Source organism: Carcharodon carcharias, chromosome 12 (assembly GCF_017639515.1).
Source record: "Carcharodon carcharias isolate sCarCar2 chromosome 12, sCarCar2.pri, whole genome shotgun sequence".
In the NCBI taxonomy this organism is placed as follows: Eukaryota; Metazoa; Chordata; class Chondrichthyes; order Lamniformes; family Lamnidae; genus Carcharodon; species Carcharodon carcharias.
Window position 1 is genome coordinate 122,558,899 of NC_054478.1, and position 26,997 is coordinate 122,585,895.

General features: G+C 43.4%; 1 protein-coding gene across 1 annotated transcript in view; it reads left to right on the plus strand.

Moving 5' to 3' along the window:
• Window positions 1–672: 672 nt before the first annotated feature.
• The window catches only part of senp2 (SUMO specific peptidase 2), a 76,709-nt gene continuing 50,384 nt past the window's right edge, over window positions 673–26,997 (plus strand). Inside the window, exons 1-7 of the mRNA XM_041201086.1 lie at window positions 673–1,039; window positions 3,304–3,359; window positions 4,738–4,877; window positions 11,951–12,026; window positions 15,681–15,756; window positions 17,811–17,937; window positions 22,050–22,168. Of these exons, the coding sequence (XP_041057020.1) occupies window positions 711–1,039; window positions 3,304–3,359; window positions 4,738–4,877; window positions 11,951–12,026; window positions 15,681–15,756; window positions 17,811–17,937; window positions 22,050–22,168 (923 nt within the window). The 5' untranslated portion in view covers window positions 673–710. The remainder of the gene's footprint in view (window positions 1,040–3,303; window positions 3,360–4,737; window positions 4,878–11,950; window positions 12,027–15,680; window positions 15,757–17,810; window positions 17,938–22,049; window positions 22,169–26,997) is intronic.

Consider the following 26,997-nt stretch of genomic DNA (forward strand, 5'->3'; position numbering starts at 1 on the left):
ACCAAACGCAGACTGGGTGACCGCTTTGCAGAACACCTTCGGTCTGTCCGCAAGCATTACCCAGACCTCCCTGTCGCTTGCCATTTTAACACTCCACCCTGCTCTCTTGCCCACATGTCTGTCCCTGGCTTGCTGCACTGTTCCAGTGAAGCTCAACGCAAACTGGAGGAACAGCACCTCATCTTCCGACTAGGCACTTTACAGACTTCCGGACTGAATATTGAGTTCAACAACTTTAGATCTTGAACTCCCTCCTCCATCCCCACCCCCTTTCCATTTCTTCCCCCTCCTTTTTGTGTTTTCCAATAATTTATATAGATGTCTCTTTTCCCACCTATTTCCATTATTTTTAAATCTAAACCTTTTATGCCCTTTTAGTCTTATTTCACCCCACCCCCACTAGAGCTGTACCTTGTGTGTCCTGCCATCCATTCTTAATTAGCACATTCCTTCAACACCTCTTTGTTCTTTTGTCTATGACATCTTTTGGTTATCTGTTCCTATCACTGCTTGCTTGTCCCAACAACAACCCCACCCCCCCCCCCCCCCCCCCCCCGCCAAAACCAGCTTATATTTCACCTCCTATTTTTACTTAGTTCTGTTGAAGGGTCATGAGGACTGGAAACGTCAACTTTGTTCTTCTCCGCCGATGCTGCCAGACCTGCCGAGTTTTTCCAGGTATTTTTTATTTTTTTGTATTAGATTCAGGGATGGTTTTAGGCGTCCAAAGGCTGAAATTCAACAACACTACTTCAGCTTCTACAAAGTCCAGTGAAGACACATCCGTCGAGGGCCAACTGTCTCTGAGGAGGAGAGAAGCTGAAAATTCATCGAACAGGGCTGAGTGCGCGTGCGCCTGTTGCGTTTCCCTGGCAACGGGCCAGGCCCAGCCGAGGCTTCGCTTCTTGCCTCTGTGGCGGGATATGTACGAATGGATCCGAGGCAATATCACGTCGCTCTTCTCTGCCGGGCCGGGAGCACCGCAACTCAGTGTTCCTAACCGGAGTAGCGCTGTTCCCGTCAAGAGGAACTACCGGAGGTGGGTGTGGGAAGTCAGTTCGGCCGTTGGGGGGAATGGTGGGGCCTGGAGTCAGACAGCAACAAAACGGCCTCAGGCCCTACAGCAAGCAGCTATCCGTCACCTTTATAAACTAATGCTTACACTGCAATACGTCTCATTAACTATGACATGCAAATCCATGGTTTCCAAACTACTAACTGTTTTTCATCTCCAGACTTGTCCATTCCAATGCACTTGTATTGGACCCCCACTACCTTGATGAACTGCTGCCCGTGCCCTAACTTGAACGAGTCCCGCGCATCCTCCATCCCAGTGCTTGCTGACAAACTGGCCTCTTTGTCCATCAAGGTTTCAGTTTTAATATTCTCATTTTTTTTGATCATTAAATGAAACGGAAAAACTGAGGGCTATGTGGAAAGGGGAGTAGCATTATGTTAAGTGTTCCTTCAAAGGGACAGCACAGACTTGATGGGCTAAATGGCCTCCTGTACTGTAACCATTCTATCATTGTTTTCAAATCCTTCTATGCTGTTGTTGCCCCTCTTTCTCTCTGTAACCTCCTACAGTCCTCAGACATCTATGCACCTCTTGCACATCCTTGCTCTATCATTGGTGGCTGTGTGTTGGCCTGAAGCACTGGAAGTCCCTCTCAAAGCTTCTCCTCCTTAAAACATTCCTTGAGACCTACTTCACTGCCCAAGCTTTTGGTCACCTGTCCCAATATCTAATTGGGTAGTTTGGTGATTGTCATTACAGCATGTCTGCTCTCTGTAATGCTATCCAGTCTCATTACTTTACTTTCACCTTGTGGTCCTGCAAGTTTATTTCCATTCAAGTGCCTATCCAATTTCCTTTTTGAAATCATTGATCATCGTCCTTTAGGCAGCAAGTTCTTTTTTGTTTATTCTTTCACAGAGCGTGGGCATCATTGGTTAAATCATTTATTGCTCATCACTAATTGCCGATGAGAAGTTGATTATTCCCACTCACTGCGTAAAAAAAAATTCTTCGTCAGTTCCCCCCCGTGTCTCTTGCCCAGAACCTTAAATCTGTGTGCCCTGGTCCTTGTATTACCAGTTCCTGGGAACAACCTTTCTTCATCTTCCTTTTGTAAACCAGTTATAATCTTGTACACCTCTATTGAAGCCCTCCTCAATCTCCTTTGCTCCAAGGAGAACAACCCAGGTCACTCCAAACTAAACTTGTAACTAAATTCGCTCATTCCTGGAGCCATTCTGGTAAATCTCCTCTGGATCTTGTCCAGGACCCTCAAATTCTTATTCCTCTTGTCTACTTTATGCTGATGCCCTCCCCCTGCTAATTTCATTTATACCCTCCGCAACCACACTATTGAACCTCCCTGTGAGGACACTGGTCCCAATGAGTTGTAATCTATCCCTTTTGAATAGGCATCTGTTGCCTGAGAATGGGTCCCCATTCCCTAGGAATCCGAAGCCCTTTCTCAAAGCACACATTGTTCTTCCCTACCTTCCTATTTCTACCCTCACTGGTGCATGGCACTGGGAATAATTCAGAGATTATGACTTCTGAAATCTTACTTTTTTAACTTCTTCCCTAGCTCCGGAAAGTCTGACCATAGGACCTCACGTATAGGACCCCTCTATGTCATGTACCAATGTGTCCCAGAACTTTTGGCTCATTCCCTTCTCCCTTCAAAAAATATCAAACCTCGATTAATAACCCTCTTATGAAACACCCTAGGACATTATAAGTCATATATACATTTTATATATCCATTATTCAGTGCTGCAGTAAACTGATTTACAACTATTGTTGGCAGTGCTGTGGAGATAAACACCAACAAGAGGATTGGCTTTCTGAGCACTTCATATTTGCAAATTGCATTATTCCAGGAGCTCAATATCTATAATGAACAGTCACAATAGGATTTCTGAAAGGGAAGCCGAACAAATTCTCAGAATGTTTTTGGTTTAAAAAATTTTTGCATCTAAACATTTAACACAATGACGCAAATCAACACGATTGGCAAGTGATATTTTGCGACTGGCTCCTCCTTTAACGGGATATCTGATGGTTTTGAGCACCGTTCTGTGAAGAAAAATTAAATGTTTGCCAAATATGTTTTCATGGAGCGTCTGATTCTTTAAAAGCATATTTTGCAGTGGAGAAAAGTCCTTTCATCACAAGAAACCCTTAAAACTGCACTTTTTTCCTTATACAAGGTATGAGCAGGGGCACATATGTCTCACAATGTTGTTTCCTAAATTGATGTTATTTTGGTCTTTCTTTTTCCCCTCCAGTGTCCAGGCTTCTAATGATGAAATTGAATGGATATCAGTAAAAAGGCGAAGGCTGGGTAAGTTTGTTTTTACAGGGTAACATCTTTCAATTGAACAGAAGATAATGCATGACTATTCCAGAACCTGTGCTTAAGTTATTTTGCCACTTCTCTTTCCTTGTAGTAAATAGAGACCATTGATGTTTTGCCATCAACATTTGGTTCGTGTTCCTAAGCTTCCACCAATGCAGAGCAGAAGGTGGGAGAGTTTGGGGAAGAAAATCTGGGAAAATGATGAATCACTACAAAACAGAATTGTGCCCAGTGCCTTTTAGTCATTGTTACAGCAACCCTCCTGAGTGTTCCTCTCTGTTGCATTGGCAATTCATCTTTTGGTGGAAGGAAGGTATCTGAAGTGGCATCAGCGCTCTCTTTTTTGAAAAGGCATCTTACCAAATGGGAAGCATAAATGAACACTGATTAGAAAGACTTGAAGAGAGCATAAAAGTAAAATTAAATAGAAGAAAAGGACATTTAAAAGTATTGAGACAAAACAAATGTTTTGGGGAGAAATTCCAGAGAGCAGGAGCACATATGCTGCTGCCAGTGGTGTTAAGGAAGAAGAGTGTGGCTGTGGAGATACAAGGTTGAAGAGGTTGTAAGAAGCTGAGGATGAGCATCTGGAAATCAGTTTGGTGGAGAATGTGGAGCTTGGTAGATCAGAGATAGCAGTGCTTGACTTTGTTATCAAAACTTAGGATATGGACATTTTTATGAGCAGCAGTGGTTCAAGAAGGTGGCTCACATCCACCTTCTCAAGGGCAATTAGAGATGGGCAGCAAGTGCCAGCAATGCCCACATCCCATCAAAAAAAAATGTCTGAATGGAGCATTTTGAACTGTACAACACTCGGTTGCAAGACTGATAGACACAGATCTGCGACTATATAGCACTGGGGCACCATAACGATAGATAGAGGTCTGTCTCTGTACAATACTGGGTTATGGTATTATTATTGCAAACCACAAATTTGTTTCCTAATATATTAGTAAGAGACTCCTAATTAGATTAGCATGAAACTGGTAGATGATAAAAAGACCATCTCATTAAGGCATCCACAGGACTTTAAAAAAGATGTGAAACAACTTTGATGGTACAGCAGACTGGGGCTGTGTATACTGAGTTATAAAATGATAGAGTGCATTTTTCCACATGGTTAGTTATGTGCCCAGTCTGGGGAAAGTGCTGAGCTGTTCTGACCACTCATCATAAGGAAGCTGGCTCCAGAGTGCTGTCATGCACCTTCTTGCAACTGGCTGCAGAGAGGGATTAGCAGAGACCTTGCAGTAGACTTCAGCTTGTCCCTCTAGCCAAAGAACATGGAGGAGACAATCAAAGGAAAAATGGAGCAAAATGAAATTGCCGAGAAGTAAACAAATGGTTCTTTGTTTTCCAGGTTACTTTGTGAATACAGTTAAGAAGTCTATATCAGGATTTGTCAGCTATATGAGGTCATTGTCACCATTTGGTTACAAGGACATGCAAGTAGACTCCAAATCCACCGTGCAGACAAAGCCAACCCAGCAGTTGAAACAGGTCAGTGCCTATCATTAGTCAAATGTGAGCTTATGGAAATAATCAGAGAAAGAAAGGTGATAACTGTGCGATATTTGATGTTTTCCATTGCATTATATGCTAATTGGTACGCCTGTAACTCTGAAGGTGTGAATATTGCCCCAGTGGCATGACACATCTGAGGAGGTCCGTGGGAGCCAATAAAGATAGGGTTATGTGAGGGAAGTTAAAATGAGTGATGGGTGTAGCATCATTTTAAAAGTTTTTTCCCTGCAGTTTTTGTGCATCCAATCTTCCTGTGAGGATCTGATTGATAAGAGTAATTTCCCTGTTGGTGGTTCTGGTGCCTGAGCAAGCCTTTTCTTTTCATATTGGCTTGGTACTGCTTTTTTCTTTGCATCACTGAGGAGAGAGAGAGAGAAAATGTAGGCATTGCTATTGGCCTGCCCCCTTTCATTTATTTTGCTGCATCTTCCCATTTTCAGTGGGCTTTGAATGAAAGATTTAGGGGAGGTTATTTTGAATGTGGCAATAAGGTGAGGAGAGGCAGGTTGATAAGAAATTTTGGTTCACCATTGTGGAATGACAGTTTTCATCTTTGTCTGGAATGGGACTAAGAATAGCTGTGTTATATTTTTAGTACAAATATGGATTACATTTAGATTGTTTTAAAAATACAGTATAAATACATTTATGATGAGCACTGTGTGTGTTTGTGTGTAAATGTGTGATGTGCAGTTTTATTGAGTTTGAATTGAGACGCAGCTTGTGAGCAAATTGCTCCCTCTGCTGGCCCGCATGAAAGGCAACGCATAACTGATCCATAAACCGAAAGATTGCGGATTCAATTTGTGCGTATTAGGAAGGTTCAGGATTCAGTTCGCTCTACACTGAATTGCCCAATTTCAGTTGGGATAATAGCTGAGTGCTTCAATTTGCCATAGCAGGAACAGCCTGCTAAGGTTCCGACTTTAATCACTATCCAGTCACACACACCCCCCTCCCCCACTATCCCCTCCTGCTAGAAAGTGCAAATGCCTGCGTATTGGATATGAACAGGATTGACATTGATGCCTTCATTGCTGAATATCCTGTGAAAATTCACTTTTTGGGCTTTCAGATGAAGAAATGGCCAGACTAATGGCTGATGCAATATAAGACAGAGAAGTGAGAGAAAAAATGAGAGGCTATATAAACTAAATGGTACAATTTAGGGGTGTAGGAATATGGGGACTTGGAGGTTCACCTGTATTGAGTCATAGAGTCATTATGGCAATCTTTGAAGATGGCAGGACAAGTTGAATAGCTTGTTTTTAAAAAAAAGGATATGGGATTTTGGACTTTATAAGTAGCAAAATAGGGCACAAAAATATTGAAGTTATTCAAACCCTTTATAAATCGCTGGTAGATAGTTATGTGGAGAGATGAGAGAAGCTGAGACTGTCCTCCTAAGAAGAGAAAAAGTTAAGGGGAAGATTTATTGGAGGTCTTCAAGTTACGAGGAGCTTTGATAGACTATGCTAGAACAAAGAAAAGTACAGCACAGGAACAGGCCCTTCTGCCCTGTAAGCCTGCACTGATCAAATTGCCTGTCAAACTAAAACATTTTGCACTTCCGGGGTCTGTATCCCTCTATTCCCACCCTATTCATGTATTTGTCAAGCAGCCTCTTAAACACCACTATCGTACCTGCTTCCACCACCTCCTCTGGCAGCGAATTCCAGACACTCACTACCCTCTGCGTAAAAAAACTTGCCCCGCACATCTCCTCTAAAGTTTTCTCCTCTCACCTTAAATCTATGTCCCGTAGTAATTGACTCTTCCACCCTGGGAAAAAGTTTCTGACTATCTACTCTGTCCATGCCACTCATAATTTTGTAAACTTCTATCAAGTCGCCCTTCAATCTCAGTCACTCTAGTGAGAACAATCCGAGTTTCTCCAACCTCTCCTCATAGCTAATAACCTCTAGACCAGGCAGTCTCCTAGTAAACTTCCTTTGCACCTTCTCCAATGCCTCCATATCCTTCTGGTAATGTGGCGACCAGAATTGCACGCAATATTCCAAGTGTGGCCTAACCAAAGTTCTAAATATCTGCAGCATGACTTCCCAGCTTTTATACTCAATACCCCTACAGATGAAGGCAAGCATGCCATATGCCTTCCTGACTACCTTATCAACCTGCATTGCCACTTGCAGTGACCTGTGGACCTGTACACCCAGATCCCTCTGCCCGTCAATGCACTTAAGGGTTCTGCCATTTACTGTATACTTCCTACCAGTATTAGACCTTCCAAAATGCATTACCTGACATTTGTCCAGATTAAACTCCATCTGCCATTTCTCCGCCCAGGTCTATATCCCGTTGTATCCTTTGACAATCCTCTTCACTATCTGCAACTCCTCCAACTTTGGTGTCGTCTGCAAACTTACTAATTAGCCCAGTTACATTTTCTTCCAAATCATTTACATATACTACAAACAGCAAAGGTCCCAGCACTGATCCCTGCGGAACTCCGCTAGTCACAGCTCTCCATTCAAAAAAGCACCCTTCCACTGCTACCCTCTGTCTTTTATGACCAAGCCAATTCTGTATCCATCTTGTCAGCTCACCTCTGTTCCCGTGCGACTTTACCTTCTGTACTAGTCTGCCACGAGGGACCTTGCAAAGGTCTTACTGAAATCCATGTATATAACATCCACTGCCCTTCCGTCATCGATCATCTTTGTCACTTCCTCGAGAAACTCGATCAAGTTAGTGAGACACGACCTCCCCTTCACAAAACCATGCTGCCTCTCACTAATACGCCCAATTGCTTCCAAATGGTAGCAAATCCTGTCATGAAGAATCTTCTCCAATAATTTCCCTACCACTGATGTAAGGCTCACCGGCCTGTAATTTCCTGGATTATCCCTGCTACCCTTCTTAAACAATGGAATAACATTGGCCATTCTCCAGTCCTCTGGGACCTCACCCCACAGCTAGTGAGGATACAAAGATTTCTGTCAATCCCCAGCAATCTCCTCCCTTGCCTCCCTCCGTACTCTGGGATAGATCCCATCTGGCCCTGGGGACTTATCCATCTTAATATTCTTCAAATTGCCTAACACCTCTTTTTTGATTTCAACATGATCCAGGCTATCTCCATACTCTTCCCCAAACAAATCGACCGCTAAGTCCTTCTCTTTAGTGAATATTGATGAGAAGTACTCATTTAGTATCTCTCCACACACATTTAGTATCTCTCTTCTGACTCCACACACAGATTCCCACCTCTGTCCCTGAGTGGGCCTACCCTTTCCTTGGCTACCCTCTTGCTTTTTACATATGTATAAAAGGCCTTGGGATTTTCCTTAATCCTGGTTACCAATGACATTTCATGACCTCTTTTAGCCCTCCTGACTCCTTGCTTAAGCTTCTTCCTACTTTCTTTATATTCTCCACGGGCTTCATCTGTTCCCAGCCTTCTAGCCCTTATGAATGCTTCCCTTTTGTTTTTGACTAATCTCATAATATCCTTCGTAATCCAAGGTTCCTGAAACTTGCCATACTTATCCTTCATCCTAGCAGAAACACGCTGGTCCTGAATTCTTATCAACTGATGTTTGAAAGCCCCCCCACATGTCAGTTGTTGATTTGCCCTCAAACATCCACCTGCAGTATAGATTCCTCAGTTCTGGCCTAATATTGTTATAATTAGCCTTCCCCCAATTAAGCGCCTTAACTCGAGGACTCCTGTTATCCTTATCCACCAGTACCTTGAAACTTACTGAATTATGGTCACTTTTCCCGAAATGCTTCCTTACTGAAACTTTGACCACCTGGCCTGGTTCATTCCCTAAAACAGATCCAGTATTGCCCCTTCCCTAGTTGGACTATCTACATATTGTCTCAGGAAGCCCTCCTGGATGCACCTTACAAATTCTGCACCATCCAAACCCCTAGCACTAAGTGATTCCCAGTCAATATAGGGAAAGTTAAAATCACCCACCACAACAACCCTATTGCTTTTACACCTTTCTAAAATCTGCCTACATAACTGTTCCTCAATCTCCCGCCGGCAATTGGGAGGCCTGTAGTAAACCCCCAACATTGTGACTGCACCCTTCCTATTCCGGAGCTCTACCCATATTGCCTCGCTGCATGAGCCCAACGAGGTGTCCTCCTGTCGTACAGCCGTGATATTCCCCTTAACCAGCAGTGCAACTCCCTCACCTCTTCTACATCCCTCTCTATCCTGCCTGAAACATCTAAATCCTGGAAAGTTTATCTGCCAATCCTGTCCATCCTTCAAACAAGTCTCTGTAATAGCAATAACAATATAGAAACTGTTTTGAGTGGAAGGAAGGCCGGTAACTGGAGGACATGAATTCAAGTTATTTGGCATCTGAACCAGAAGGGAGATGATTTTTTTTTTTGTACAGCGAGTTGCTATGATCTGGGACACACTACTTGGGAGGGCTGCGTAAAATGGTGCCACTATTCTCAACCAGAATGGAGCTGATTGGGTAATTTGCCTGCTAATCACTGCTGTAAATTACTGGGATAGATGTAACTCTCCTCTGATTGCTGCCTTTTGCTATTTAATTCTTTGACTCTAAGTAGCGGAAGGCTGCCAGTGCCCAAGGAACTGCGCTACAGCATTGAGAAATGACACTTAGTAATTACAGATTTAATGGTTAATGCAGCTACATGCTTTAAGTACTTGCCCCCCCGCGTCTTTGCTTAACAAAGGTTTTTAACACTGGAATGCAAAGACTTAACATTTCCACATTCAGCTTTCAAGTTGTGAATTTTTTGAAATATGTATAATGTATTGTTTGTCCTAAATGTATTATGATAGCTTTACGCTTGAAGTTCTGATTTGAACATAGCTGTTTTGGGAATATCAGGGGGAGATTGGGTTAAAAACACAGATTTCCCTTCACAGCTGGTAACATTAATCTCTGAGCTGCTGTATTGACCGAGTCCTCCATTGTCAGAAGTGCCATCTTTCTAATGAAACATTAAACTGAGAACCCACTTATCAGCTCAGTTGGGCATAAAAATAAATTCCCATGGCTTTATTCAAAGAGCCTGGGAGTTTTCTGATATTCTGGTAAATATTTATCCCTCAACAAACACCACAAAAACAGATTGTTTGATTTTCTCTTGCTGTTTGTGGGATGGTTGTGCATAAAATGGCTGCTGCATTTGCCTACAAAAAAACAACGGCTAAACTTTTGGGGAATAAAAGTATTTTACTGGTCACTTATGGGACATCCTGAGGACATGAAAAACACTATATTAATGCAAGCCCATTCCTTCTGCTCGTTCCCCTCTTCTCCCTTAAAAGGTGCTAACTATTTTAGGTTACACTTCTATGGGCACTTGTAGCTCTCGAACCTCACCCAAATGGCTGTGCTTCATGAAACATGAAAGGTATCCCTGTTGAGCCCATCCTGTTCTTCCCCAATGTTTATATTGCATTTTCCAGCAGGGGTCACTGGGGAGCAGACCATATGGAGGACTCTTGATGATTTTCTCCTCTCTAAGCCAGGGGCGCAGAAACTAACAGCAGTATCCAGTTGTTGCTTTGGCGAAGATTAGCTAATAGTGTAGACTGGGTAAAATTGGTGATTGAAATTTATTTTAACACTTAATTATTCCCCATATTTCTCACTCTGCTCAGGTCATCCCAAGCCAAATATGACCCATGACTGAAGAAAAGGGCAGCAGATGAGTCATGGCATGCCTAATTAGTTAGACTTTATCCTGTACCCTTCAGCTCAAAAGTTTTTTGCCCTGTAAGTTGCTGGAAAGCTACGCCAATAATGGCACAGTGAGGGCAATAGGACAAACTATGTATCTTCTTATGTAATGATCTTAAAGGCTTGAGAAGTAAACAGAGGGAGGACTGAGAAGGAGGTGAATTCAATTCCTGGAACTCTCTTCCAAATGCCACTGTGGGTGTTCCTACAACACATGGACTGTAGCGGTTCAAGAAGGTGGTTCACCACCACCTTCTCAAGGGCAATTAGGGATAGACAATAAACACTGGCCTAGCCAGCAACACCCACAGCCCACGAACGAATAACAAAAAATATTGGGTGAATTCAATGTCAAATCAAGTACAGAAAGCGAAATGAGAGGGAAGGAAAGATTGGATAAAGAAATAGAGACAGAAAAGAAAAGTAAGCTAATTTTAAAAAATTTGACATTTTTAAGAACATAACATAAGAAATACGAGCAGAAATAGACCATGTGGCCCTCGATCATAGCTGATCTTCTGCCTCAACTTCACCATGAGATCTGTTCTCCATATCCCTTAATTCCCTCTAGATCACGTGCTCAAGTCTTGAGAGGGTGCGACCACTGAGCCAGGACTGACAAAAGATACATTACTTGCCTGGGAATTGAACCCGGCCCGCTGCAGTGAAAGCACCAAATCTGAACCAATGGACCACCAGTGAGGCTAAAATGTAACATTTCCTCAGTAATACACTGAAATGACAGTCAAAATTATGTGCTCAAGTCCTGGAATGGTGATGAAACCCGAAACAGTTCCAACAACAATTTTCAACCTGAAGGAATTACATTCCCAACATTCCAAAATGAAATCATTTGTTTTCTTGGCTTGAGAGGTTGATAGGCAGTTGTCAACATTATCACGAGATTAAAAGGGTACTTAATCTATTATTTGCTACTTAATTTTCTGTAGTATGTTTGATGGGCAATTAATGTGAAAGTGCAGGAACTTCATAAAAATCATGAGGTTAAGGATAATGGCTGTTTTAGTGAGAAGAACAGCACAGTGGTGCAAATCATCCAACAGCTTGTAGCAATTTGCAGTTCATGGAGTATCTATTTCTTCCTTGTCACAAGTTGCTAGCTGATTTTCATGTCAATAACCATGTGCATTGTTATTTTTCCAGCAAATCCTGGCCCAATGTGGCAGGAGAGAACAACTGGTGAAAAGGGCAGAGAAAGAAAACGGGGAAAATTATGAACATGTTTTATTGTGCATGCAACCACCCAGAATTTGCATAATAGAACAATGGATTTTGATTATTTTTTTCGCATTCAACATTCATGATGCATTTCCTTCTTTAAAGGTTCTTTCCACCTCTCTGACTGATCTTCGTTATTGCAGTTCTGGTGAATCTTTACCAAGAGCAGATTTAAAATTTGGTAAGAACGTGTTTTGATAGCTTGTTGTACTACTGGTCTAGACCTTCAACCTGCCTGCCATCCATCTCTCTGTATTTCTTTAATTCTTTTTCTCCCTTTCATATATATTAAATTCTAGAGCGATCAGATATTACAGATCACTAACCAGTCATCCTGCCCCTTTATCACAGATTCCACAGACCTCACAGATTTAACCAGTCATGGACCAGAGCCATGTAACAAGAAACTCATCAGACCTTAGACTATTGTCATTTTTGACTACATTTTTGTGACTGAACCAATTACATGGTGAAAGAAGAGAATCTGTTCCTTTTTGCTGCTTGGCTAAACCTCCAATTGGCTTCCAGGGCCCTCTGCTGCAACTCTCCGACTAATTTGCTTCAGACTTACAACCTTATTTGCTGCAGACTTACAACCTGTTAGTTTTGCTGGTACTCAAGCTTCATTTTCTATTTGCATGGGAATAAGGGCAACATAGCTTACCACTGCTGCCAGTTCTGCACTTTGCCACTGCTGTAGATAGGTTTTGGAATTCCCTCACAATCCTTCCTAATCCAAACCTCCATGTTTGCCTGCCACCAAGAGTGAACATTACTCTCTTGCACCTTTGGTCTTTCTCCCTCAAAACATCCCATTACCCCCATAAACTTCTTTTCAATGCTAATCCCCTCTTTTTCTGCTACTCTTGGTTTGCCATTCAGCCTAGTCCTGGCTTCCCTGCTCTTGCTGGAATGAAGGAGGAGGAGCTGGGTCTTGAACTCAGGCTGATAGGCCGTGTCTTGGGGTTGGGACATGTAGGAAAAACACAACAAACACATTCGGACCCCCATTTTTCAATGTAAGAGAGAGAGGAGCGGACTATCAGAAAGCTTTTAAGACATGTGCAGAGTAGAACACTTGCAGAATGATACAGTGAATTTCTTGACTTTATTGAAACATTATGGATACATGTTTGCTGTGCAGCAAATATCTTGGGAGACAGAAACACATTGAAAAGAAAGAGGATGTAACTGTTAACATGTTTTAGCTCTGTTAAAAAGTGGACCATTATAGAGTAGTTGAAGTAGCTCAGACATATGTAAACCAGGAATTGCCTGCTATTTTTGGGCACTTCTGCTTATCAAGATGAGGAATGTTCAGGTTGAAGAGTAGAAGACTACATTCCAGATACTCCAGTCAAGTACTCCATCAGGCCAGGTTAGATGCAGAGTGAGGGGCTCTTTAATTTACCCCTGCAACGTTTTATTTTAGCTTTTCATGGGATGTGGAAGTCATTGGAAGGCCAGCATTTGTTGCCCATCCCTAATTACCCTTGAATAGAATCACAGAACCTTTACAGTGCAGAAGGAGGCTATTCAGCCTATTGAGTCTGCACTGGCTCTCTGAAAGAGCATTCTACCTAGTTCTCCCCTGCCTTATCCCTGTAACCTTGCACATTTTTTCGTTTCAGATCTCCATCCTATACCCTTTTGAATACCTCGATTGAACCTACCTCCACCGCCCTCTCAGGAAGTTTGTTCTAGACTCCAACAACTCTCTGGGTGAAAAAACATTTCCTCCCATCATTTTTACCCCTTTTGCCTATTATTTTGAATCTGCGCCCTCTAGTTCTTGACGCTGTCTTAAATGGGAACAGTTTCTCACTATTTACTCTCTCCATACCCCTCAGGATCTTGAATACCTCTATCAAGTCTCTTCTCGGCTTTTTCACAAAAAAAAAGTCCCAATCTCTCCAATCTATCCTCATAGCTACTGTTCTTTATCCCTGGAATCATTCTTGTGAATCTCCTCTGTACTTTTTCTGATGCCTTCACATCCTTCCTCAAGTATGACGGCCAGAACTGGATGCAGTTCTCCAGATGAGGCCTAACCAGTGTCTTATACAAATTCAACTTGACCTCCTTACTCTTGTACAATTAATAAAGCTGAAGATACTATATGCTTTATTAACTGCTCTGTCAATGACTTATGTACATATATACTGAGGTCCCTCTGTTCCTGCACCTCCATTAGAGTTTCTCCCTTTACTTTATGCTGTCTCTTTATATTCTTCCTACCAAAATGAATCACCTCACACTTCTCTGCATTGAACTTCATCTGTCACTTGTCTGCCCAATCCACCAACATGCCTATGTCCTTTTGAAGTTCAAGACTATCCTCATCACATTCCAACTGAATAGCCTGCTAGGCCATTTCAGCGGGCATTAAAGAGTCAACCACATTGCTGTGGGTCTGGAGTCACATGTAGGCCAAACCAGGTAAGGTCGGCAGATTTCTTTCCCTAAAGGGCATTAGTTTTATTAACAATCAGTAATGGTTTCATGGTCACCATTACTGATACTAGCTTTTAGTTCTCAATGTATTGAACAGCCATGGTGTAATTTGAACCCATGTGCTCAGAGCTTTAGCCTGGGCCTCTGGATTGATAGTCTGGTGACATTACCATTACGCCGCCACCTCCCCATTTTTTTTCTCTTTTGAGGTTTCTGACCTCAATATTGGAAGAGAGCCCTGTAGTGTACCAATGTGATATTTTCCCATTTGAATAAGATTGCCAAATTAATCATTTTTATTGCCCACAAGGTATAGGATTGAAATAAAGGAGCTTAATTTCTTGTCCTGCCTTCACTCTGTACTGACATTTGAGCCTAATCCCAGAATAAGAACCAGTCTCTTAGTCAGCTGGGCAGAAATTTTAGGCCAAAATGCATGTAACTGATGGACAAGCAAACAGCATCTGTCATTCTTTAGATTTTTCCTTGCCTTTGGCCTTTTCATTTCTCTGATCTTTTGCTTTAAGTTAGAGATGTAAATGGTGCGTGAGAGAGCATCTGGAATCTGGAACAAACAACTGTTGTCTGTAACAATTCTTCAATCTGATTCCTTAATGAACAGCATAGAGCCTGAACCAAGAAGTGTAAGTTCACATTTAACATCAAATTAGGTACAGAAAGAGATTGGAAGAAAGCTTGTATTAAGAGTAGGGGGAAGGGAAGAAACAAAGAAAAAGTTAGAAAAAAATTAAACTTGCATTAACAAAAACATGAAGAAATGAAACTCCATACTTGTAAAGTTAATGTTCAGTTCCAGAGATGATTGGCAATAGTCTAAGACTTGTAATACTGTTGAAAAGTTACTTGGACTGGAGTAGACTATCCCTAACATTTGTGACATGTTTAGTCTGTATCTGCATCGGGAGTGCAAGCACTTCACGCTGTATAACATGTTTGCGTAGGGAGTCAAATGGTGAGAAGCCATTTTTATGCATATAAAAGAATGGTGCGTCTCGTAGCAACCTCTGTATTTTCACATTTAACTGCGCAGTAAATTTATGACCCATTACGTCTTGAGTGTTCTCCAGAAAAGTTGTTCTTATCAGAGGATTTTTTTATTGTTTTCTGTCCATATTTTTCTTTACATTTTTTACTCTTGAGGATCTGCCAGGGCAGTTAGAGAAAACTATTCGGGCAGAATCTGCAGGGAAAATTTGATTAGTGCCCTCTGGGTGGAAATCCAGCATGCCAAAGGTGGATCTTTGGCTCTCTTTCAAGCACCTTAATTTGTGGAATTCCGTTGAAATTACTTCTTGCGAGGCTAAACTGGCCTAAAGAAGATTCAGTCACATTGCTTTTTGGCTCTTGCTGTTTGACTTAGATGTTGACCGAGAATCAAGGAGAAGAAATTATGGAAATGAAAGGAATTGGCATGAATTTGACAAGATAAAACTGGGGTAAGTATGTAGCCTCATAAATGTCAAACCACCAATTTATTTTTGTCTTTCTTTAAAATCTGTAATATAATAATCTTAGGCCTGCATGCATTCCCTGTCAACTCTTTCCATCACTTATTACTGTCTGCATTTATGATATAAACTGCTTACATAATTTAATCATGCTGTAGTTACACTCTCCAGTGGAGGCATTGGAGGGAGGGTTTAATTTCAGTTGGCCCGTTTACACTGGCTGTTTCCATTATAAATGGGGACATAGGAATTCACGATAGAAGTACAAAAGTAAGATCAGGTTGTGTGAGTTTAAAATGAATTATGACTGCAAAATCCGGTCAAGTTATCACCCACCCTCCAAGCTTGCACCCCAACATGCAATACGCAGGAGCTTGACTAGCATATATTAATTTTCTTGCTTGCAATTATTATTTCCCTATGAGAATGAGTAACCCTGTTCATTGGAATACTTAATTGCACAGTACATTTACAGGGTTTGAAACGCCTGGAAGAGTAGTTTCTGTTTAGTGTGATTCCCATTGTATATGGAACAGAAAATTGGGGAGAGAAAACTACTTTCAAGAATTTCGAACTCCATATCTCAAGTGCAATGTTGTTCAGTAGAAATCGCTGACAATCCACAATTGTGACTACAGGGTACATTGTTTTAGCCATATGCATTAATTTTAGTGGAAACACCTTGTGTACACAATATAAGTACATGTAGTTCATACATATGCTTAACAAAGTTCATCAGATTAATTGCTGAAAATGTTAGCTTGCACAGTGAGATACAGTAGACCTGCCCCTGCCCGCCATCCAGGATGCTGTTTGTTGTTGAAACAAACCTTACTGGAGTTGCTTGCTATTGGTTGAGGCTGCTTTCTTCTGCTGGCCTGGTGTGGTTATTCTGATTGCTCGAGCTGACAAGGTTGACAGCTTTCCTCTCCATACAATGTTGCTGGTTTCTACAGTGCTGGTATCTGGTTTGTTTTACATGGCACAGAAACAGACCATTTGGTCCAACAAGTCCATGTCAATGTTTATTCAAACCTCCTCCTGTCTTTTCTCATCTAAATCTACCAGCATAACCATACGTTACCTTCTCCCTCATAGCTTGACTAGTTTTACTTTAAATTCATCTATAATATGCACTTCAGCCACTGCCTTTGGTCGTGAGTTCCACATGTTCACCACTCTTTGGTTGAAGAAGTTTCTTTTGAATTCTCTATTGGATTTCTTGGTGCCTATCTCATATTGATAGCCTCTAGTTATGCTCTTTCCCACAAAGGAAAACATTATTTCTGTATCCATTTTATCAAAACTTTTCATAATTTTAAAGACCACTGTTAGGTCACCCTTCAGCCATCTATTTTCAAGAGAGAAGAGACCGAGCCTATTGGCCCTTTTCTCATATGTACAGCCATGCATTTCTGATATCACCCTTGTAAATCTTCTCTGCACCCCCTCCAGTGCATCTGCATCCTTTTTTTTGTATGGTGTATATGGGACAGCTTTCCCTCAGTGTCATAGTATAGCAAAGAAGCAGATGAGCTCCTCCCTGAAGAAAATTGAATTTAAAACAAAAAATATTGTAAACATTTATGCAAGTGAATTTTTTTTTTACTCTTTTAAAAAAATGTCAAGGGAAACAGGTAAGCTGGACTGTTCTTCCACTTTAAACAAACCATCCTTTAATTCCCTTCTGAAAGATTATACTCCTCTGCACTTTGAGGTCAGCTCTAACATCTAAATTATTCTGTGGCTGAGAGCACCTAACTTAGCACAGACTTGGGACTATCAATTGCACCGTCTCATTCCCAGCTCAGCCATCAAAAGAATTATTGCCGGCACTTCAGGATGCGTTGTTCCAAGGGGGTACAGAAGCATTTTGAAGCTAAGGGCAATCTAGCTGGGTCCACAAAAGCACAGGTCAAAAGTGGGAAAATATGCTTTCTTCCGTTATTGATGTGTATGGATGGGGAAGGGTATTCTGATGTACAAATCTCACAGAGGTGAATAAGGAATGGTGTTTTATCATGTACTGTATGTCCTAACAGAACGTTCTGTGAGCTTCCAGGAGAAACCAGTGAGCAGCAGCCTTTTCCTCTAAAGCACCATAGCCTTCCGCCAACACCATCACCAGTCAGGAAAAATGTCAGAAGCCACTACTGCACTGTGAATGAGGTGAGTAATAGGTCAGAAATAGAAACAGAAAGTGCTGGAAACACTCAGCTGATCAGGCAGCATCTGTAGATCGAGAAGCAAAGTTAGTATTTCAGGCCAATGCCCTTTCATCAGAACTAGAGGACGTTGGAGATGTATCAAGTTTTAAGCAAGTACAGGAGGCAGGGAAAGGCATGAGGGGAGGAAAGAACATAGAGGGAAGGTCTGTCATAGGATGGAAGGCAGGAGAAATTAAAAAACAAAGGACGATGGTACAGGTAAAAGGTGGCAAGAGACACCTTTTAAGTGACGACTAAAGAAATAGAATGTGGGCCTAGAGGAGGTGTAAATGATAGAACCATTAGCAGCACCTGTTGTCTGAGAAAATGGGAGCAGTCTTTATGATCTGAACTTGTTAAATTCAGTGTTTAGGCCAGAGCACACTAAAGAGTTACTGAAAATAAACTTATTTATACACCTCGATGCACAATGTTAGATGACTTGCTCTGAGCCTGTCAGTTCCGGGATTATCATGTGATCTTTGCATCATATGCTGTGACATCACTAGATTGCAATGTTGCATCACTACATGCTATTCTTACTGCAACATAAGTTTCTTTTATTTACTTCCTATCGGTAGATGAGACAATATTACATGATTATAAATACCCTGCCTTAACGCAGTGAGCACAGCTGAAACATAGAGATGTTGACTCCAAACTAGGTATAGTTCTTAACAAACTCTGGGTTGCTTTTCAATTGCATTAACAAAGAAAGAAAACAAAAAAAAGTACAACAGAGGAACAGGCCCTTCGGCCCACCAAGCCTGCGCCGATCATATTGCCCGTCAACTAAAACATTTTGCACTTCCGGGGTCTGTATCCCTCTATTCCCATCCTATTCATGTATTTGTCAAGCTGCCTCTTAAACACCACTATCGTACCTGCTTCCACCATCTCTTCTGGCAGCGAATTCCAGACACTCACTACCCTCTACGTAAAAAACTTGCCCCGCACATCTCCTCTATAGTTTTCTCCTCTCACCTTAAATCTATGTCCCCTAGTAATTGACTCTTCCACCCTGGGAAAAAGCTTCTGACTATCCACTCTGTCCATGCCACTCATAATTTTGTAAACTTCTATCAAGTTGCCCCTCAATCTCTGTCGCTTTAGTGAGAACAATCAGAGTTTCTCCAACCTCTCCACATAGCTAATAACCTCTAGACCAGGCAGCATCCTGGTAAACCTCCTCTGCACCCTCTCCAACGCCTCCATATCCTTCTGGTAACGTGGCAACCAGAATTGCACGCAATATTCCATGTGTGGCCTAACCAAGGTTCTATACAGCTGCAGCATGACTTCCCAGCTTTTATACTCAATACCCCTGCCAATGAAGGCAAACATGCCATATGCCTTCCTGACAACCTTATCCACCTGCGTTGCCACTTTCAGTGACCTGTGGACCTGTACACCTAGATCCCTCTGCCCGTCAATGCACTTAAAGGTTCTGCCATTTACTGTATAATTCCTACCTGTATTAGACCTTCCAAAATGCATTACCTGACATTTGTCCGGATTAAACTCCATCTGCCATTTCTCCACCCAAGTCTCCAACCGATCTATATTCCATTGTATCCTTTGACAATCCTCTTCACTATCTGCAACTCCTCCAACCTTAGTGTCGTCTGCAAACTTACTAATTAGCCCAGTTACATTTTCCTTGAAATCATTTACGTATACCACAAACAGCAAAGGTCCCAGCACTGATCCCTGCGGAACTCCGCTAGTCACAGCTCTCCATTCAGAAAAGCACCCTTCCACTGCTACCCTCTGTCTTCTATGACCAAGCCAATTCTGTATCCATCTTGTCAGCTCACCTCTGATCCCGTGTGACTTTACCTTCTGTACTAGTCTGCCATGAGGGACCTTGTCAAAGGCCTTACTGAAATCCACCTATATAATATCCACTGCCCTTCCACTGTTGATCATCTTTGTCACTTCCTTGAAAAACTCGATCAACTTAGTGAGACACGACCTCCCCTTCACAAAACCATGCTGTCTCTCACTAATACGCCCATTTGCTTCCAAATGGTAGTAAATCCTGTCAGGAAGAATCTCCTCCAATAATTTCCCTGTCACTGACGTAAGGCTCACCGGCCTGTAATTTCCTGGATTATCCCTGCTACCCTTCTTAAACAATGGAACAACATTGGCCATTCTCCAGTCCTCTGGGACCTCACCTGTAGCCAGTGAGGATACAAAGATTTCTGTCAAGGCCCTAGCAATCTCCTCCCTTGCCTCACTCAGTACTCTGGGGTAGATCCCATCTGGCCCTGGGGACTTATTCACCTTAATATTCTTCAAGACGCCTAACACCTCTTTTTTGATCTCAACATGATCCAGGCTATCTACACACTCTTCCCTAGACAAATCGACCGCTAAGCCCTTCTCTCTGGTGAATCCCATTTCTTCTGGCTCCACACACAGATTCCCACCTCTGACCCTGAGTGGGCCTACCCTTTCCCTGGCTACCCTCTTGTTTTTTACATATGTATAAAAATAACCTGGCACTTCCTACTTACTTAGCTTTCCCCTATGAATTCCTAAAGGCCTAAGCCATGTGTTTGCTTCTATCACAGAGTACGTTCTCATTAACCAAAGTTATTAATAGTAACTAATGTATTGCTGCACTATTTTTTCCTATTATGTTATATGCTATCCTGCAGCAATTGCAGCTAATACTGTGATATTTAAACATCTCATACAAAACTAATACCATTATGAGGTTAAGCATTGAGAGTTATCTTGAGTGCTTATGTGCACGCATAAGTGACTAACTCAGCCTTAATTACAGTATTATGAGATTTTGACACGGTTTAGCAGTGCTAGATTTCCAGTTTATATTCAAAATACCTTGTGATAAATTCAGTTTTTGGCTGCTTCTCTGAAATAGGAATACAAAATAGGTGTATATGAAGTACATTTATAATTTATTGAATAGGCATCTACTATCATTCAGTGTGAAAATTTGCATTCTTTTGCTTTCATTGGAGGTGCAAATTATTGCTTAATCAGACACAGCACATCCTAGTGGAGCTTCTAGGACTCTGTGAGCAGTACTTTGACTTCACCAGAGTGTTGCCTTGCAGGATGAGTCCCATCTGACTCATCCTCCTAAGATCCAGATCCCCCGTCTGGCTCTCAACCCAGAGCTTCATGCCTCAGCACCATCCAGAATGTGGTTGGTCCCAGGCTGATGATCAGTCTGACTGTCTGTGACACGAAAGTTCCTTCCGCACAATCGAGAGTGATTAGTCCTAAAGGCAAGTGGATTTTTTCCACTACATCAAATGATGAAGAAGGGTAGGACTGCCTGCACCCACAAGACATGAGTTTCCCATTGGACATTGAGCTAAAGCTATGGTCTCCATTTGCCAGGACTGTCTTGAGTGGTATTCGAGTTGCATGCCTTGTGACTCCAAGTGGAGACTGCTAGCATTAAGAAAAGGGCCTGCTCCTCTCAGCTTCTTATTACGTTTAAATTATTTAATACGTCATTTTTCAGGAACACATTAGGTGTGCTAAACGAAGAATAGTTGTATGTAGTTGTAAAGACCCAGCTAAGCACAGTGAAGGGGAGAAAGGAGAAAAAAGCATCCCCTATTCTCCCTTGTCCCCCAAATACAGCCCTAGATAAACTTGTCTCTTCTTTCAGATGTTGACTAATGAGTTGTGCATTTTCTATTTCATGTCCAGTACTAAAGTGACCAAGTCTAAGGCACTGAATAGCTGTGCTATAGAGATTGGGAAAGTTGCAAGCTCAATCCCCGATCTGAACTAAATTAGTTACTACCAGCCAAGGATGCTATATTGGTGGCAAATGTCTGGGGTTAGAGAAGGGCCCAGTTCTTATTCCTGAGTGCCATCCAAGTGACTCCTTGCTGAAATGTGACTGTATGGATGTCTACTGAGTACAACGACGAGCTCAGTTTTGTTGCACCCTAAGGTGAATAATCAGCTGATGACCATATCTTGGCTCACAAATAGAAAATGGTACTGCAATTGTCCCCCAACCTTCAGAATGGAGGGGAGGTTTTCCAGAATTTTAAAAAAAAATTTCTTTTCTTTCTGCAGAGCATAGAGAAGAATGAAAAAGAACAGTATCAACTCCTGTTACGACTGGTAGCTGCAGGATTAGCCAAAAAGTCTAAGCAGCAACCTTCGGTTTCTGCATCCAATCCAACACAACGTGTGTGAGTATCAGTGATCTATGTTTAGTGCTTTAAGACTTTGGGAATCGTCCCAGAAATTGGCAAAGTCCGATATTGGGCTGGGAAAATGGGGTTTGAACCACCGATGGCGGTGGCAGCTTTTTCCGTAGTATCATGTGGTACTTTGTTTAAAAAATGCAGAGGCACACATTTCACGTTGGCTGGATGGCCTCTGATTTGCTCGCCCCGCCGTGACCTCAGGCCTTCAGTAATCCTCACGCCATATTTAAAGGGCACCCTTGCCCAGAGCTAACACTCTCTAATGGATCAGGAACTGTTGGAAAGTCATGGCTGCCAAAGGGAGGAAATGTACTTCCCCCAAATTTAGCGATGCCTCACTCGAGCACCAATTAGACACAGTGGAGGCCCGCCACAAAGTACTCTACCTCCGCTCTGGGTTGAGGACCAGCAAGCAAGGTCACCAATCCAGCATGGGAGGTGGTGGTAGTGGTGGTCATGCCAACACCTTGCAAAAGAGGACAGCCACCAGTGCCAAAAGAGGATGAATGATCTCCTCTGTTCTGCCAGGGTAAGTCACTCTTCTCATTATTCTCAACTGACAAACCCACCACACATCCACAGGGATCTCACTCATCTGCTAGTTCAAGGGACACCACTATTCACCCTCTCACACACACCTTCATCTGCCCTGTGGATTGTGTCCTTATCCTGTCCATGGCATCACTCACCACTTATACATGCCAGGCATCCTTCTCACTTGGCCTGACTGGCATCCTGCTTACACTCTCTCCATCTGTATTCATGCAGGATAACCTGGCACACAACAAAAAGGAGAGGTCGCAGACTGGTGGAGGAATGCCTGACATCAAGGTCCTTACAGACTTTGAAAATAGGACTGCCCCGCTGGCCAATGACAATCTGAACCATTCCTGTGCTGATGGTGAGGTCGGCGATGCTCAACCCAGTTAGGATCCAGTAGTGCAATGTCCATTAGACAACTATGCTGTGAGTGAGTTCCCCTGTTCTACAGCCCCTATCATCAACTAATTATCTCACCTTGCCATTGCAGGCACATCTGGGAAGCAGCCAAAGGGGGTTCACAATCTAGGTCCTTGCCTCCAGTCCCAAAGACATCTCAGAAGAAGAACCTGATGACACCCTAATTGAAGACTTGTCACAGCGCTTGCCCACACCCTCCACCAGCAGAGAGACACACACCTTGGTGGGACCTAATTCTAGACTAGCCTTGGGGTCACAATCTGCTGAACGCATTGCACTGTCTGACCCACAGCAGACAGAGGCAGGGACCTCCCAGGCTTTTGGCACTCGAAGGACTGCTGGAGGCCAGAAATCTGTTAAGTCCGAGTCAGATGAGGAGCTTCTGGACTCAGTCATGCCTCAGTTGTTGGAGCTGCAAAGGCAAGCTCGGGAACATCAGGAGGGGATGTCCGCTGCAATCCTCAGATTGCAAAGCATGATGGAGGAGTCTGTCCGCCTTCGGTCTGAGGCGTTAGCGCTGCATCCCAATGCACCAAGGTTAACACTGGCAGGGTGGTGGCCACCATGGAGACCTTGGCCCAGGACATCAGTCCTGCACTGCTGCAGGAACTGCATTCCATTGCTGAGGCACTTGTAGGCATCCATCAGTGTGTACACAAGAGGCGTCGGGGCATCTCAAGCTTATTCCAGCTGCCTCTTCCTATCAAGGTGTCAGCCAGGGGCCCTTGGGCACCCATAGGGAGGAGGACCAGCAGGTGCACACACCGATGACTCCGGGAGTGCCTGGCCCATCTGAATCCCCTCTTCCTGTGACCCCAGTAGTTCCAGTTCTGCAGCTGAGTACGATGCCACGGCCATACAGCAGGACCATGAAAGCAGGCCGGGGCCCTCCAGATCTCGGCCCTCCAGAAGACGCCCGCTAAGGTCGTCACTGAAAACAGGGTGTAGCAGTCAGCAGGCCACCTCCACATCTCCATTGGATGTCGGGGGAGCATGAAAATGTTGCAGGAGGTTAGAAAGGTCAAGAAGATTTAATTGCACAACGTGGGCATGAGTGTTAATCACTTGTACTTAATGTTGGCCATTGTAAATACAGTCCCAAGAATGTCGCCTTGTCTATGACTCCATGTTATGTTGAGCTGTGTTCATGGCAATCAAATATGAAACCTTGTTTCCCCCATAAAACAAAGGCTGCTGTCACAGTCCAGGGCCTCACCCCTGTGCAGGGTGTAACCTTTTGAGCACAGTGATTGTCCAGATTAGTGAAGCTTCATGTGGCTTCTGTTTGCTGCAAGAATCTTGTGCCCAGGCTTGATGTCCTTTGTGGGTAGCCCTTGTCCCTGAGGAGCCAACCCTGCATCCTGTGTGGTCCCTGGAAGATGTCAGGGATCTGAGACCTGCTGAGAATTTACAAGCTGTGGACACTTATAGAGTATCTTGCACACCCCTGCGTGATCTGTTTGTTCTGGTCACAGACCAGCTAAACATTGAGAAAATGGATGCCAATGCAGTTGACATATTGGATTGCTTGTTGCCAGGGACAGGGAGGTTTAAGAACCACGTGGATGCAGTTGGTGGCACCCTGCACCTGTGGAATCTGGAAATCTCAGGAAATCCCAGCGCTCTTGATTCCTGGCTTGCCTGATCCCAGTTGAAATTGACAAACGTGTGAGCCTTGGCAAAAAGGGTGTCCTGCATACATTTGTGAGTGGAGGCTTGTTAGATCCTGCAAAGGTCTGCAGTGGAGTCCTGGAAGGAGCCACTGCCGTAGAAATTGAGCACGGCGGTAACTTTAACTGGCAGTGGATGCCCAGGTGGTGCCAAATCCTACAGAACGTGGCATATGTGCGTGACCAGTTCCCTTGACATTCGCAGGCATTGGCAACAATGGTTCTTGCTCATCTGCAGGTAGTATATGCACCGTCTGTGGACCCTGGGTCTAGCGATGTGCCTACGAACAATGGTTCAGTGAGGTTTATCCCATGAGTGCGGAGGAGGCCATGCTACCTCTTGGTCTTCAGGGTTCTGCTCCTCATCTCTCCTGCCTATAGGCAATCAGGCAGACAGTGAGATCACCAGACTCTTTGTTCCTGATGGTCTCCTCACTGCTGTTCAACGAGATGCAGAGATGCAAAGGTCAGCAGTTGTCTCTTAAGGACCTCTCTTGGTCAAGTCATCTCCTGCGGCTGCCTCTCAAGGTCCTTTAACGCATGCCAGAGTGCTCCAGCCACCACATGGATACCCAGTGTTTAGTGCACATGATAGCTCATCATGCCCACACCCAGCACTCTCTGCACCACATGACTGAGTGGCAGCAGCTTCAGCCATTCAGCTGCATCCTGACCTCTCATCTCAGGCGCAGGCATTTTCCTAACCTGGACTCCAGGGCTTCATGATTTGCTTGTACTATGAGGATGACTTTTCAATGTCAATTGAAACATAATGCAAGGGACTCGGATCGTACCCCTCCATCAGTGTTCGATGGCCACCTTCCCCAACAGGATCCTCAGGCTTGCCTAGCCACACACGGTTCTGCAGCACCATAGCACTCATTCAAGTTTGAAGTGTGCATGTGAGGGATTAACAGTAGAGGACCAATCATTGGCAATGTGAGGAATTAGTGCTGCTTAATTGGCCACAGTTGCTTGACTAGGCTGGTTCTAAGCATGTCAGTTGAGCTGAAGCTGAACACTCAGTTGCGGTGGAGTCTTTGAGATGTTTTGCCTTTAGCCTGGCTGTCCCTTTCCCCCCACACTGCGCATGTGTTTGTGCTCAAACTTTAGTCGGTGCTGCCATGACCCTTGCACCACTCTTTCCACCACCACCCCCCTTCCCCACCCCTGGCAACACCCCTTTCCCCCTCTGCACTGTCGCCCATGCCCCATGGTTACCTTCTCACCCTTTCCCTCTTTGCACTCTCACCCTTGCCCTGAGGTTGCTTTCTTCTACTTCCCTGTTTGCACTGTTGTACCACAAGCCAGCCACGAAGAAGCCACTGCGGAGTCTTGCCTGTGCTCCCCCAAATCTGCGGAGCTGCTGGGATCATCGTAAGCGCAGCGCAAAGTTGTGTGCACTCACCTCCGAGTTCCCCTCGAAGTTGAGGTTGCCAGGAAGTTGTAAATCATTCTGTTGTGAAATCGTGCCGACGTGGTATTTAAATTTGACATGGGAGACGATTCCGCTGTGTGGACACAATAAGTATATGCAAATGTATTACAATTAAGTTCCTGGCATTTGATGGTGGGAAACATGGCCTACCATTGATTAGGGGAGGGGCCAAACGCGCCTGGATTTATGTCATCGGGAAAGGCAACTAGGGCCTTCTTGCGACATTCTCTGACCTCGCCACCGAGCGCACCCGAGATGAACGGGGGTGCAAAATCCCAGTCTTTATCTGTTTCAAATACAACTTGCTTTGATACGGCAATTTAATGTAACAAGACGTCACAAGGCACTTCACAGAAGTGTTATCTTACAAAATTAATACCGAGTCATGTAAGAAGATATTAAAATAGGTGACCAAAAGCTTGTTTAAAGAGGTTGTTTTTAAGGAGGTACTAAAGAAGGAAGACAAAAATGCTGTACACCCTCTGTGTCTTACTAAGTAAATGGGAGAGCGATAGCAAAGTTTGGAAGCTGCTAAAGAAAGAACTTGTACCTGTTACATTTGATGCATTTTAGAAGAATGAAAAGAGGCAATATAAACAAAATGGTACAATTTTAAAGAAAGTGCAGGATCGGAGAGACCCAGAGATTTATGTACAAAAAATTTTAAAGGTGACAGGACAAGCTGATGAAGCTGTTTAAAAAAAAACAGTGCAGGCCCCTTGGCTTTATAAATAGAGGCAGAG